This window comes from Microcaecilia unicolor, chromosome 6, assembly GCF_901765095.1.
Source record: "Microcaecilia unicolor chromosome 6, aMicUni1.1, whole genome shotgun sequence".
Classification (NCBI taxonomy): Eukaryota; Metazoa; Chordata; class Amphibia; order Gymnophiona; family Siphonopidae; genus Microcaecilia; species Microcaecilia unicolor.
In genome coordinates this window covers 331,774,347-331,789,384 of record NC_044036.1, presented here as the reverse complement: position 1 = coordinate 331,789,384, position 15,038 = coordinate 331,774,347, and the positions used below count along the sequence as shown (strand labels likewise).

The 15,038-nt window shown below is 44.1% G+C and overlaps 1 protein-coding gene across 1 annotated transcript in view; it reads right to left on the bottom strand.

The window, feature by feature from the left end:
• Positions 1-15,038, bottom strand: part of CEP112 (centrosomal protein 112) — a 704,958-nt gene that overhangs the window by 288,788 nt on the left and 401,132 nt on the right. Inside the window, exon 22 of the mRNA XM_030208453.1 lies at positions 12,095-12,325. Within this exon, the coding sequence (XP_030064313.1) occupies positions 12,095-12,325 (231 nt within the window). The remainder of the gene's footprint in view (positions 1-12,094; positions 12,326-15,038) is intronic.

Genomic DNA, 15,038 nt, shown 5'->3' with positions numbered 1-15,038 from the left:
CCAAAATGGATGCCCGGCAATTTTTATTTTGCCGCACGTCCATTTTCGTCAAAAATTTTTAAAAAGGCATTTTTTTGTAGGTGTGCTGAAAAATAATTCTGCGCGTGCCCAAAACACGTGTCTACACTACCGCAGGCCATTTTTCAGCACACCTTAGTGAAAGGACCCCAGCGTTTGTAGTCTGCGAGGAAAAAAAGATCAGAAAGCTGTGACTTTGCTTCTATAGATGCAAATATTGTTTTCTCGTTTGTTTTTTTTTCTGGTTTAAACATAGAAAAAAAACCCCATTACAGAAGAAAGAGTCAAGGTCTGCTTCTTTATGCAAAATATAACATTTCTTCACCAGTTAATATTAATCCTTTAATTATGAATTTCAAAGCTTTAAGCAGTTTCTGTGACCTTGGCTTTAAATAATTATGCCAAGTGGAGCTTTTTGAATTCAGAACTGTTGATCACAGCCACTTAATGGTTTCAAGCTGGAAGGCAGCCAACATAATGCTTAGAATGCTGCTTAAAATGACAGAACAGGAGTTGAGTGCAGTTAAATGTCATGCCAATTTCAGATACAGTGTTGTTGTTACGGACTATATTCTATTATTTTTTAAAATGAAAGAATATCAAACATATAAATGGCAAGTGACCGACTCACCTGCAAATGCGCAGTAGAGACTTCCCTCTCTGTCCCGCCCCCACGTCAAGACGTGATGACGGAACAGAGAGGGAAACTCTGCGCTGAGGAGGAGTGCAGTCACTGCCACACGGACGTCGACACTGCCGCTAATGGTACCGCTCCCCCCCCCCCGGAGGTCGCCGCTGCCGCCCCCCCCCCTGCAGGTCGCCGCTGCCGCCCCCCCCCCCAAGGTCGCAGCCAACCCCCTCCACCAGGCCAGGCCCTCTCTTCTACATTTAACTTACAGCGCCGAAACCGCAGGCAGATCAGCTCCCGTCGGCCTTCCTTCCCCGCCTGTGTGCCCCGCCCTCGCTGACGTTACGTCACACGAGGGCGGGACACAGGCAGAGAAGGAAGGCCGACGGAGCTGATCTGCCTGCAGTTTCGGTGCTGCAAGTTAAATGTAGAACAGAGGGCCCGGGTGGAGGGGGCCGGTGGCGATCTCGGGGGGGGGGGGGGGACGGTAGCGGCGACCTCGGGGGGGGAGGGGCGATAGCAGCGACCTCGGGGGGGAGGGGAAGGCAGGAGAAATGCTCAGAAGGAGGAGGGGGGCCTTGCAGCTGGCTGGGAGGGACGGAGGGGGGTGCCCTTGGAGCTGGGAGGGAATCGGGCCTTGGAGCTGGGAGGGAGGGCCCGGGTGGAGGGGGCCGGTGGCGACCTTGGGGGGGGGGGGGAGCGGTAGCGGCGACAACAGCGACCTCGGGGGGGGGGAGGGGAAGGCAGGAGAAATGCTCAGAAGGAGGAGGGGGGCCTTGGAGCTGCGAGGGAGGGGAGGGATGGAGGGGGGCCTTGGAGCTGGCTTGGACGGGGGGCCTTGGAGATGGGAGGGGAGGGAATGGGGCCTTGGAGCTAGGAGGGAGGGAGGGAGAGACTGGGGGCCTTGAAGCTGGCAGGGAAGGAGGGAGGATGCTGGACATGGGAGGTCAGAAGTAGGGGGGCCTTGGAGCTGGGAGGGATGTACAGAGGGGGGCCTTGCAGCTGGCTGGGAGGGATGGAGGGGGGGCCCTTGGAGCTGGGAGGGAATCGGGCCTTGGAGCTGGGAGGGAGGGGCCGGTGGCGACCTCGGGGGGGGGGGGGGAGCGGTAGCGGCGACAGCAGCGACCTCGGGGTGGGAGGGGAAGGCAGGATAAATGCTCAGAAGGAGGAGGGGGGCCTTGGAGCTGGGAGGGGAGGGAATGGGGCCTTGGAGCTAGGGAGGGAGGGAGAGACTGGGGGCCTTGAAGCTGGCAGGGAAGGAGGGAGGATGCTGGACATGGGAGGTCAGAAGTAGGGGGGCCTTGGAGCTGGGAGGGATGTACAGAGGGGGGCCTTGCAGCTGGCTGGGGGGGCCCTTGGAGCTGGGAGGGAATCGGGCCTTGGAGCTGGGAGGGAGGCAAGGAGGAAGGGCGGGGAGCTGAGGGGAGGGAGGGAGGGAGTTATACATCAAAATAGAGCATACCAATACTTGCCCGTTTTAACGGGCTTAACGGCTAGTCATGTAATAAAATACTGAATTTACAGTGTTCATAACTATCAAAGGCGTCCTTTTACTAAGCCACAGTAAGAAGTGACCTGGGGTAGCATGGGCATGTGGTTTTGGTGCACGCTGGGCCATGTTTTACCGCGGCTAGGGAAAAAAGGCTTTTTCAATAGGGGTAGTAAATGGCGGTGCGCTACAATTAAAAGTAGCGTACAGCTATTTACTGCCTGAGCCCTTACCGCCACCCATCAACCTAGCGGTAATCAAGCAGCGAGTGGCCACCTTGAGTATTGTGTTCAATTCTGGTCGCCGCATCTCAAGAAAGATATAGTAGAATTGGAAAAGGTGCAGCGAAGGGCGACTAAAATGATAGCGGGGATGGGACGACTTCCCTATGAAGAAAGACTAAGGAGGCTAGGGCTTTTCAGCTTGGAGAAGAGACGGCTGAGGGGAGACATGATAGAGGTATATAAAATAATGAGTGGAGTGGAACAGGTGGATGTGAAGCGTCTGTTCACGCTTTCCAAAAATGCTAGGACTAGGGGGCATACGATGAAACTACAATGTAGTAAATTTAAAACAAATCGGAGAAAGGTTTTCTTCACCCAACGCATAATTAAACTCTGGAATTCGTTGCCGGAGAACGTGGTGAAGGCGGTTAGCTTGGCAGAATTTAAAAAGGGGTTAGACGGTTTCCTAAAGGACAAGTCCATAAACCACTACTAAATGGACTTGGGAAAAATCCACAATTCCAGGAATAACATATATAGAATGTTTGTACGTTTGGGAGGCTTGCCAGGTGCCCTTGGCCTGGATTGGCCACTGTCGTGGACAGGATGCTGGGCTCGATGGACCCTTGGTCTTTTCCCAGTGTGGCATTACTTATGTACTGTTGGGAACACACCTCCCCCCCCCCCCCCCCCCCCCCGCTGGTAGAAAATAGAAAACTATTTTCAACCGCAGGAACTAGTGCACGCCAACTTTGGAATTACCGCCGGCCGCCTATGCTACCCCGGATCTCTAGGCGATATATAGAATCCGGGGGTTGGTGGACAACTTTGGGGGGGGGGGGGGAACCCTTTTCTACCCATCCAGCACTCTCAGCAATGAACCATACTTGACCCAACCAATCTGCACCTTGGACCCCTTCTACCCTGTCTTAATTGCTCCAGGCACTTGTCTGTGCCAGAGCCTTTGCAGCAGGGTGTGTATTGCACAACGCACAGAGAAGCAACCCATTGACCAGTGACCACAGACATGATGTGGGTCAGAAGCACATTGATTACATACCACATGGTAGCTATAGTTTTCCTTTAAGCAACCGTAAGAGTGTGTAAACCTAAGTAGTTTATTTTAAAATATTCAGTTTCCTTTGAGCCCTTAAGTGGAGGTTCCCTGGGGAATTTGAAAGGATATAAATGTTTTCCGATTGTGGATGTTAGTACGTGTTTTGGTTAAAAACACTATATAAATATATAAAATTAATTAATTAAACTAACAGATGACACACCACGGAGTCTTACTAGGTCAGAGCATACTGTTTCCATCTGAGAAAGGAAGGAATGTTCATTGATGAAGCATCTAAACATCCAATTATGCCTAATAACCAGCTTAAAAAATAAACATATAATATGCTTTGTCAGGTCTTCTCTCTTCTAATGAAAACTGTAGCTGTAGTGAATTGCTTAGTTTAAACAGTACCGTCACTGACACTCACATACTAAACTTACATGTCTAAGCACCAGGCTCCCCATAACTACGTGCTGGCAAAAGAGATTAGGAATCTGGCTTTGATTTGAGAGTCCGAGCATTATACAATCTGCCAACAAAGTCTGTTTTATAGCCTAAGTGCTTCAACTGACTGCTTGAGATATCAGAGTGATTTGTCAGTCATAATATGGATACCAGAAAAGACAAGCACGGAGAATTAATGGGCCACGACTCCTATTGCAGTGGTGTCGCTAACAGTGAGCCTTGGGACAGAGATTCTGCTAGATCAGTGGTTTCCAAACTTTCTTGGGTCATGGCGCCCCTAGGCTACACATTTCCTCTCAAGTCTCTCCCCACCCTACCCCCACCAGCATTGAGTCCAACCTTTGCTGGCAAGGACATCCACTAGAGCTTAAGAGGTCCACTGCACGAGGCCCAAGCTCCATGATGTTTGCGCAAGCAAATCGGTAGCACACTTCAGCCACCAACTCCTGCATTTCCATGCATGCCCTCCTTCACTCCCCCTTTCAACAAACGTTTGCCATCCTTCCATCCAGCATCTGCCCTCCTTCTGTCTCCCCTTCCATCCAGCGTCTGCCCTCCTTCTCTCCCCCTTCCATCCAGCATCTACTCTCCTTCTCTCTTCCCTTCCATACAGCATCTGCCCTCCTTCTCTCTTTCCTTCCATCCAGCATCTGCCCTCCTCTCCTCGCTTCTATCCAGCATCTGCCCTCCTTCTCTCCTTCCTTCCATCTAGTCTCTGCCTTCCTTCTCTCTCCCATCCAGCATCTGCTCTCCTTCTCTCCCCCTTCATCCAGCATTTGCCCTCCTTGTCCCCCCTTTCATCCAGCATCTGCCCTCCTCTCCCCCTTTCATCCAGCATCTGCCCTCCTTCTCTCTTCCCTTCCATCCAGCATCTATCCTCCTTCTCTCCTCGCTTCTATCCAGCATCTGTCCTCCTTCTCTCCCCCCTTCCATCCAGCATCTGCCCTCCTTCTCTCCCCCTATCATCCAGCATCTGCCCTCCTTCTCTCCCCCTTTCATCCAGCATCTGCCCTCCTTCTCTCTTCCCTTCCATCCAGCATCTGCTCTCCTTCTCTCCCCCTTTCATTCAGCATCTGCCCTCCTTCTCCATCCCTTCCATCCCGCCCTCTTGCTACTTTCATCCAGCCTCTGCTCTCTCTCCCGTTCCATCCAGCCTCTGTCTTCCCTCTCTCCTCCATTTCATCCAGCATCTGCCCTCCTTCTCTCTCCCTTCCATCTCTCCCTCTCTTGCCACTTTCATCCAGACTATTCCATCCCTCGTGCTCCCCCTTCCAGACAGCCTAAGCCCCTTCTCTGTTTCTCCCCCCAGTCCAGTGTCTGTCCCCACTCCCCCATCCCTGTTGCTGCCACTGCCTTTCTAGATAGTGAGTTAGCGATTTAAAAATAGATTAAAATAGAATGATTTGTTGCTTATCTTTTGCTTTTTTTCCGACAGATTTGGTGACACTCCATGTAACTTCCTTGAGTGTCCTCTAGACTTTGTACTTTTGGAATGAGTAAAAAATCGATTTACTTCTACTTGTTCTACACCAATCAGGATTTTGTAGACCTCAGTCATATCTCCCCTCATTCGTCTCTTTTTCAAGCTGAAAAGCCCTAACCTCCTTAGCCTTTCCTCATATGAGAGGAGTTTCATCACCTTTATCATTTTCGTCGCTCTTCTTTGAACCTTTTCGAATTCCACTATATCTTTTTGTGAGATACGGCAACCAGAACTGAACTCAGTACTCAAGGTGAGGTCACGCCATGGAGTGATACAGAGGCATTATAGTGTTTTCAGTCTTATTCACCATCCCTTTCCTAATAATTCCTAGCTGCTTTTTTGGCCACCGCTGTACACTGAGCAGAAGATTTCAGCATATTATTTACAATGACACCTAGATCTTTTCTTGAGTGCTGATCCACAAGGTGGGGGTGGTGACCTATATATTCTCTAAGAACAGATGCAACTTTTTAGAAAGCCCCTGACCAGCTCTTGTCCCTCCTTTTGAGATATCCCCTATGGGATGTAGGCACCCACATTATAGAAGAGCACACAGCCAGATTCACACATAAATCCTAATTGTTGCCAATTAATATCAATACTTGGTTCTTAGCACCCAATTATTGATGGTTAAGAGCTCGTTAGCCAATTAAGTTGAACAGATTTCAGCAGCACACCCAAATTTGGGGGCCAAAATCTGAGCGTCATATACGGAATCTAGGAGTACGGGTGTTACTTTGCACCCTGTCCAAGCTCCGCCCATGTGTATCCCCCCTTTTATTTATTTATTTATTACATTTGTACCCCGCTCTTTCCCACATACAGCAGGTCCAGTGCGGCTTACATAGTAAAAGAAAGCATCTTACATGGTAAAGCATACAGTAAAAACAAGGAAATGTAGGAACAGTATTATAAATTGAGATGATCATAACTACTTACATTATGAAAGGCATTACAAAGGACATGTGAAAAGAACGTAATGAAGTAGAATAGGGAAGGTAGACAACGATATGATAGGTGAAAGGGAAAGAGAATGGGAGGGAAATGGTAAAGGAAGTGCTATGTAAACAAAGTAAGTATTTACAGAGGGAGCTCAGGCAGAATTCCAGGAATATACATAAATGACATTATCTGAAACATTTACATAAACAATTGGCATATAAATGGTGGCATGTATGTTATAGAATTGCCCCCATTCTGGGGAATTCTATATAGGTCACTCAATTCTGTGTGTGGATTGAAGATCTGCGTGCAAAGTAATTTGCTTAATTGATGATAACAAGAACTTCATTAGACATCATTAGGAGTTACACGCGGATCTGCCCTACGCCCTTATCCTATAACATAAATGCCTAATTTTTATAGGGTGCAACTCCAAAGGGGGCATGGGCTGTTTATGGACATTCCCAAGATTTTAGGCAGAGAGTTATAGCACCTGCCATTAGTAAGCGCCAGCATCTACACTAGCCTTTGGCAGGCGTAAATGCTTGAGCTCAAAGTTAGGCGCAAAAAATGCACGCCAGGCTAGTATTATATAAATGCTGTTCTGCATGGAACGACCTTTAGCTTACAGCAGCTCATCCTGGCACCTACTTGGGTCAACCTATAAACAATTTCCCCCGCCCCCTTGATGTCAAAGTATCACAACTGATGTTTGTCCATTCTCTAAAGCATTTTCACTAGCACTGAGGAGCAGCAGCAGCAGAATCTGGGAAGTGAGCTCAGGTCTCCAGCACAGCAGTACATAGTGCTTCTGCTGGGCCATCAAGCAAGACCCTGCCATACTCTTTTTAATGGAATGAAATCAAACAAAATAAAACATGGATAAGATGATACCTTTTTTATTGGACATAACTTAATACATTTCTTGATTAGCTTTCTAAGGTTGCCCTTCTGAGTCGGAAATAAGCAAATGTGCTAGCTGACAGTGTATATAAGTGAAAACATTCAAGCATTACTATGACAGTAAAATAGATACCATTGGAGATTCTACATGGAATGTTGCTACTATTGGAGATTCTACATGGAATGTTGCTATTCCACTAGCAACATTCCATGTAGAAGGCTGCGCAGGCTTCTGTTTCTGTGAGTCTGACGTCCTGCACGTATGTGCAGGACGTCAAACTCACAGAAGCAGAAGCCTGCGCGGCCACATTGGTGATCTACAAGGGCCGACTTCTACATGGAATGTTGCTAGTGGAATAGCAACATTCCATGTAGAATCTATAGAAATCAAACAAAATAAAACATGGAAAAGAAAATAAGATGATACCTTTTTTATTGGACATAACTTAATACATTTCTTGATTAGCTTTCGAAGGTCTCCCTTCTTCCTCAGATCGGAAATAAGCAAATGTGCTAGCTGACAGTGTATATAAGTGAAAACATTCAAGCATTACTATGACAGAAAAATAGATACCATTGGAGATTCTACATGGAATGTTGCTACTATTGGAGATTCTACATGGAATGTTGCTATTCCACTAGCAACATTCCATGTACAAGGCTGCGCAGGCTTCTGTTTCTGTGAGTCTGACGTCCTGCACGTACGTGCAGGACGTCAGACTCACAGAAGCAGAAGCCTGCGCGGCCACATTGGTGATCTACAAGGGCCGACTTCTACATGGAATGTTGCTAGTGGAATAGCAACATTCCATGTAGAATCTATAGAAATCAAACAAAATAAAACATGGAAAAGAAAATAAGATGATACCTTTTTTATTGGACATAACTTAATACATTGCTTGATTAGCTTTCGAAGGTCTCCCTTCTTCCTCAGATCGGAAATAAGCAAATGTGCTAGCTGACAGTGTATATAAGTGAAAACATTCAAGCATTACTATGACAGAAAAATAGATACCATTGGAGATTCTACATGGAATGTTGCTACTCTTAGAGATTCTACATGGAATGTTGCTATTCCACTAGCAACATTCCATGTAGAAGGCTGCGCAGGCTTCTGTAACTTAATACATTTCTTGATTAGCTTTCGAAGGTTGCCCTTCTTCCTCAGATCGGAAATAAGCAAATGAAAAATGGAATGAAAAACAGCACACCTCACCTAAAACCTTAAAGTGACATCATAAGAACTGAAAAGAATATGTCCTTCTGCCTCTGTAGATTATCCCATGTTAAATACTAGCACTTCATATTTCTTTTGATAGAAATGCTGCCATGGACCCATAGTAATAGACTAATATCATAACAATGATGTGGCTCCAATCAAATCAATTTCTATTTTTTTTTCTACCAAAGTTTCCGATCATTGTCAAAAACAATATGGCCTGATGAGTAGAGCACATGAATATGCCCCCAATATTCAACAGCATTTAACCGGCCAAGATCGGCAACTAGCCAAGGGAGGAGTAGCCTAATGGTTAGTGCAGCGGACCTTGATCCTGGCAACCTGGGTTTGATTCCCACTGCAGCTCCTTCTGACCCTGGGCAAGTCACTTAACCCTCCATTGCCCCAGGTACAAAATCTTAGATTGTGAGCCCTCTAGGGGCAGAGAAAGTACCTGCATATAATGTGTACAGTGCTGTGTACGTCTAGTAGTGGTATCTGGTGATATTCAGCTGGGAATAGCCAGCTATCTCCTGCTGAATATCACCAGTTATCAGCTAGCCTCTTATAACAGCCACCAAACATGTTATCCGCTGATTTTCTTCCTCACTTTAGCGAATATATTTGGCCGCATGAAAACACAGGATATCTTTCATCGGTTAGAAGATAATTGGCTAAGTCTGAATATCAACATAGCCAGTTATCTTCTCATTGCCCAAAAATAAACTGGATATTCAATGCTGGTCACTGGAAATAGACTGACACTGAATATCTGGGTTTAACAGTGATCGCGGGAGGTAGCTCGGCGGTCTGAATATCGGCCCCTATGAGCCTAGATATCCAGTGATGATTCTGGCTTCACCCCTCCTTTCTGCTGCCTTTCCATCCTAATACACTGTACAGTACTTTATTCTCATGGGTCAGGGTACATGGAGTATGAGCTTCCTTCTGAAGCTGACAGACTATAATATGAACAGGAGATCATTTTAGAAGAATTCAATGTGGAAATGGTGATTTCAGAAAGTTACTATTTATATTTGTAGATAGCCTAAAAGTAGAGCTTTCAAGGGTGTGTGGTCTGGGAGGGCTGAAAAAGTATGCGGGTAATTTTAATAAAGGATTATTTATGTGTAAAAGACCTTTTATAAAATTACGGACATGTTACAGATGTAAAAGTACTTTCAGCAACAAGAAATGTGTGTATTTTTATGTGATTCATGTGTAGCTATGTTCAGGGGTTAAGTTTGGATGGAGTATGGGCAAAGTTAGGCCTCATATTCAGCCAGTGGCAATCAGGATGGAACAAACTCCACAAAAATTAGATACAAAATGAGGATCTTTATGATGTGTTTTAACTATGTGGGTCCATTAAGGCCCATTATTTGTGTGTTATAAGCAGTTGGCGGTAACACGTGGAGGGGCATTTTTGATATGGCATTTAATCTGACTTTGGATGTTTTGCTCACGTTCAGAATCTGAGTAGCAAATATAGCCATTTTCAAAACAGCAAAACGTCTTTTTTTCCCCCCCGAAAATGGCCACTTGCTAGGTATTTTTGTGCTCTGTGCATTTATCGTTTTGGTTCATTTTCTAAAAAAAAAAAAAAGGCCAAGTGAATAAAGCACAAAAACAAGCCATTGGGACGTATGGAGGCCACCATTCTTAGTAGACTGGCCACACAGATATCCCAGCAAAATACCGATTTGGACGTTTTGGTGAAAAAAAACCATCCAAATGCTGCTTTATGCCACTTTTTAGATGTTTTTCTCTTTTGAAAATGAGCCTCATAGTGAATTCCTTTTATACTGCTCACTACACAGAGTTATCTCTAAAAAAAATGTATTATTTTTTTAAACATTTTTGCTGATAAATGAGCTTGACGTGATAACAGGTTGTGGTGTTTATTAAGTGTTCTGAATTATATTTCTACTACTACTATTTAGCATTTCTATAGCGCTACAAGGCGTACGCAGCGCTGCACAAACATAGAAGAAAGACAGTCCCTGCTCAAAGAGCTTACAATCTAATAGACAAAAAATAAAGTAAGCAAATCAAATCAATTAATGTGTACAGGAAGGAGGAGAGGAGGGTAGGTGGAGGCGAGTGGTTACAAGTGGTTACGAGTCAAAAGCAATGTCAAAGAGGTGGGCTTTCAGTCTAGATTTAAAGGTGGCCAAGGATGGGGCAAGACGTAGGGGCTCAGGAAGTTTGTTCCAGGCGTAGGGTGCAGCGAGACAGAAGGCGCGAAGTCTGGAGTTGGCAGTAGTGGAGAAGGGAACAGATAAGAAGGATTTATCCATGGAGCGGAGTGCACGGGAAGGGGTGTAGGGAAGGACGAGTGTGGAGAGATACTGGGGAGCAGCAGAGTGAGTACATTTATAGGTTAGTAGAAGAAGTTTGAACAGGATGCGAAAACGGATAGGGAGCCAGTGAAGGGTCTTGAGGAGAGGGGTAGTATGAGTAAAGCGACCCTGGCGGAAGACGAGACCCATAGAGGAAGACATTGGACCTCTATTTAGTGTAGCTACAAACAACCTAAAAGTCTACGCAGAGAGTTCATTTTAGGGTAAAACCCTTTTCAACATAGATTTTATTCTCCTGAAATATATTTTGCTGATCTTTTCTTTCAGCAATTTATGCTGGATTGTTGCTCTTTCCTCTACTTCTAAATGTTTATCAATACCTTCCTGTTCAACTTTCTTTATGTCACAGTCATCAGAAAGATGTTTGCAGTTTTGGACAATTTTCCTCTAAGGAAGGCTGCATTAGCATTATTTGCCCAGGCCAAAGATTCTGCTAAACGTTGATCACTGGAGCTATAAAGCTTTACATAAAATAACACCAATTAAACTTTTCACATTCTGTAATTTAGAGCCTTCATTACTAGAGCTGGTAATTGTCCACAAACACTTATTCCTGGGGGAAAAAAACGGGGGAAGGGGGTTAGTTGGGTAATTTGGAGGCAGGGAGAAGAAGAGAAATGTTACAGGGAAGGGGGTTGAGGTGTCCAATTATTGTTGCAAATGTCCTTATGGTTACGTATTGTATTTTCAAAAAACTAATAAGATTTCAATAACGGATGGATGGTGTTCTTATTTCCATAAAATCCTTATGTTACAACCTTCTGTAACATATAAGCGGACCAATGAAAGATCTATTATCTCTGTTCTCTTTACGCTATTTGGTTTTCATTTTTACCCAAATTTTGAAGGGATGGGCAAGTTGACAGAGACACAGTTCATATCCACAGGAACAGAAATGACTAATGAGCTTCCAGATCTGTCACATAAAAATCAAGTTTGCAAAATTTACGGAAGATAGCACAGAAATAGGTTAAAACAGACTGTGGATGTTCTTAGTCAACAAACCTGAAGAAAGCCTCAATGAAATTCCAGACAAAGTGCCAAAAAAGAGACAGGCAGGCACTCTCCTAGCATAGATCAAAAGAGTTTACTAAATCATCTCAACGCTGACATCTTGAGTCTCGTAATTCAGACTTCATGGCCAAACTCCAGTTTGCAAAAAAACAACAGTTCTAAATCGAGAGGGACTTGGAAGCACCAACCTAGTACTGGAATTAGTACTGTAAGTGCTTTGTGTAGGGTACCATGAAACATCCTAAAAGAATTAAACACACACACACACACCTTTCAACCAACCTACCTTGTCAAGTGTTATCTCCATTTCTGAAGCGTTTGTTCTCTGTAAATCTATCTTTGACTTCTCCATCTCAGCCTTGAGTTTGCTGATAGCAGTTTCATGCTCACGAGCAACTTTCTGCTTCTCATCTTCTCTCAAAAGACCTAGTTCCACCAACTGTTGCTTCCGTTGAGAGTTTACTTGTATCAGCTCTTCTCTTAGCAGGTGAACTTGCTTCTCTAATTCATTGATAGTCTAAAATAAAATGGAAATATCATCCAAATGATATCATCTTTCTTCGCACTATAGCTAGGTGATATGCAACAAGGAGACTGTTTATTAAAGTGTAGTAAGAATTTACCATGCAATTTAGAGCATGGTAGCAGCTACTGTGCAACACCACATGCTAATCGGCAAAGGGTGGCAAAGGACTGAAGGAAGGGTAGGTTAAGGGAATGGAAGTGAGGGATTTTGGACTTGGCTTATGCCTTTATCAGGAGTAGCTCAAGGCATGTTACATTCAGGTACAGTAGGTATTTGTCTGTCCCAGGAGAGCTTACACCCTAAGGGCCTCTTTAATCAAGCCGTGCTAGTGGCTTCCAGTGCGATAATGCCGACAAAGGCCATTCACTTTGAATGGGCTCTTTCGACATTGTCACAGGGGAACCGCTAGAGCAGCTTGATAAAAGAGACCCTAAGTTTGTACCTGTGGCAATCAAGGGTAAATGACTTGCCTAAGATCACAAGGTCTTGGTTCTCAGTCTGCAATCCCAAGATGCTCCTGCTGGAAGTAAGAGGCCAAGCAAGTACGGTCTCCTGAAGAAGTATGAATGAAACACGGCCAGTGTTGAGACCAAAAGAGAGTTAAGAGGCCTCAAGAAATTTAAAGGTGTTTTATGGTATCCGGGTGCGGATGAAGATTTTTTGCAGCACCTGATGATCTTCACGCAGTGGGAGGTACCGGACTGCGATTTTCAAGCTTTAGTACCAACTTCTGAATGTGATGTCTGTTATGTATCAATGGCTTGTTGAGCTTTGGGAATTGTGGCAGGAGGATGCTGTGAAGAATTACATCGACATATGGACATTTCATATGGACATAATTGCTGTGTGGTGTGGGTGCAGTTTTGTTATGTTATTTGTTTGACATTATATGGTGAAATAAAGGGGGTATGTTTTTAAACAGTGGGAGTTAGTGGGTGAATGTACGATTACATGTTGTTATATTGATGAATCAGTCATTAGATTTTTGATGCTAAATGGATATGCATGAGAGAGATTTGCGTAAAATGGAGATTTATTACAGTTTCTATACTGCGCTGTCAAACTTTCTAGGCGATTTACAGTTTCTACGTACACAATAAAAACAGATCGATAACAACACTTACTCTTCCAGCAAAACAAACAGAAATCACAGATAGAAAACATCCCTAAGCCTCCAGATCAATACCAAAGGCCTCCCCAAAAAGGAATGCCTTCACACATTTTCTAAATTGACCATAGCTCTTCAATAGGCGAATCTGATCTGGAGCCAATACCACACCATTGCTCCTTCCACATAAAACAAATCTCTCTCATGCATAGTCATTAATACAATACCTAATGAGTTATAATTTCGCTAAACTGAACGCCCTTTCTTAATCTCTTACCTTAGTAACAGTTCACTCACTCAATACTTAATAGTAACAGTGTTTATTGTCATTTTCTTTTCCCTTATTATGAATTTCTACAACAAAAGATGCTTCCTACCTATCCTATGTTAATCTCTAATCTCCGTTTCATTCATACACTGTTATTATTAAGTATTGAGTGAGTGAACTGTTACTAGAGGTAAGAGATGCATAGTCATTAGGGATAATCTGGAAACTTGAATGGCTGCTGGTCCTCAGGACAGGTTTGAGGACCACTGCCCTAGCCAATGCTTTTCCACATTATAAAACCTCTGCCCTGGAAAGGACCACTAGTGTAAATGCACTGAAGGAGCACAGCTGTATGGAAACACTTGTTTACTGCTCATCTGTGCAACATGTGTCTCCAGCCAGTACTAGCAGTCTCATTTGCTGATGGACTAAAATATATATTTTTTTAAAGTGCCAAACAACCAATGTGGTTTATACATATTCTAATCCTTCATTACTTATCTCAGGTATTGTGCACAGAAATAATAACTAGCCTCGAAAAGTTAGGTTTTTTTTTTTGTTTGTTTTTTTCTGTTTAAACTAGAATGAGTTTGCAAAAGGCTTTCATCTCATCTGATGTTTACTAGTGAAGTTAAGTCTTAAAAAAATATTCTTTCTCCATGATCCAAAGAATGTGCCTATCTGTATATCATCAACCCATAATTAAAGCCATTAACAACTGACAGTTGCAGTGCGTAGACCACAATCTTTGCAAATATAATGATGTACCTAGCAACAGCTATGTCTTGTACCAATGTACAATGGATAAGGCTTATGAAGGAAACTTGTGGTTGATGTATGCTGTACACCATTGGGTTTGCCAAGCGCCACCAACACCAACTTCTTTCTGCACATGATAATAAATGCCTTAAAGAAATGCAAAACCACCTCATTCTCATTATAAAACCATTCTCAAGAGATGGGCTTCTAGCATGCTCTGCAGTGGTGATGTTCAAACGAAGACCGTAAAAACAGGGTAGAGTCACAGACAGTCCTAGGATAGAAAAAGCAGGAAATATGTTGGGGTTTGAAAGGCGAGTGGCCAGAAATCTGGGTTTGCTGCATTAAAAAAGCAAAAGCAATATGCTTGATGGAAAGCTGGGGGGGGGACATGAAGCTCCTCCTTATACCACAAAAATGTGAATGTTTAGGACACATCTGTTCAAAGTCTGATATTTTTGGAATGCTCTAGAATTTATTTTCCACTTATGCTCAGTGTTGATTGAACAGAGCTGCTTCTCAAAAGACATCAGTTAAGAACATAAGAACGGCCATACTGATTCAGACCA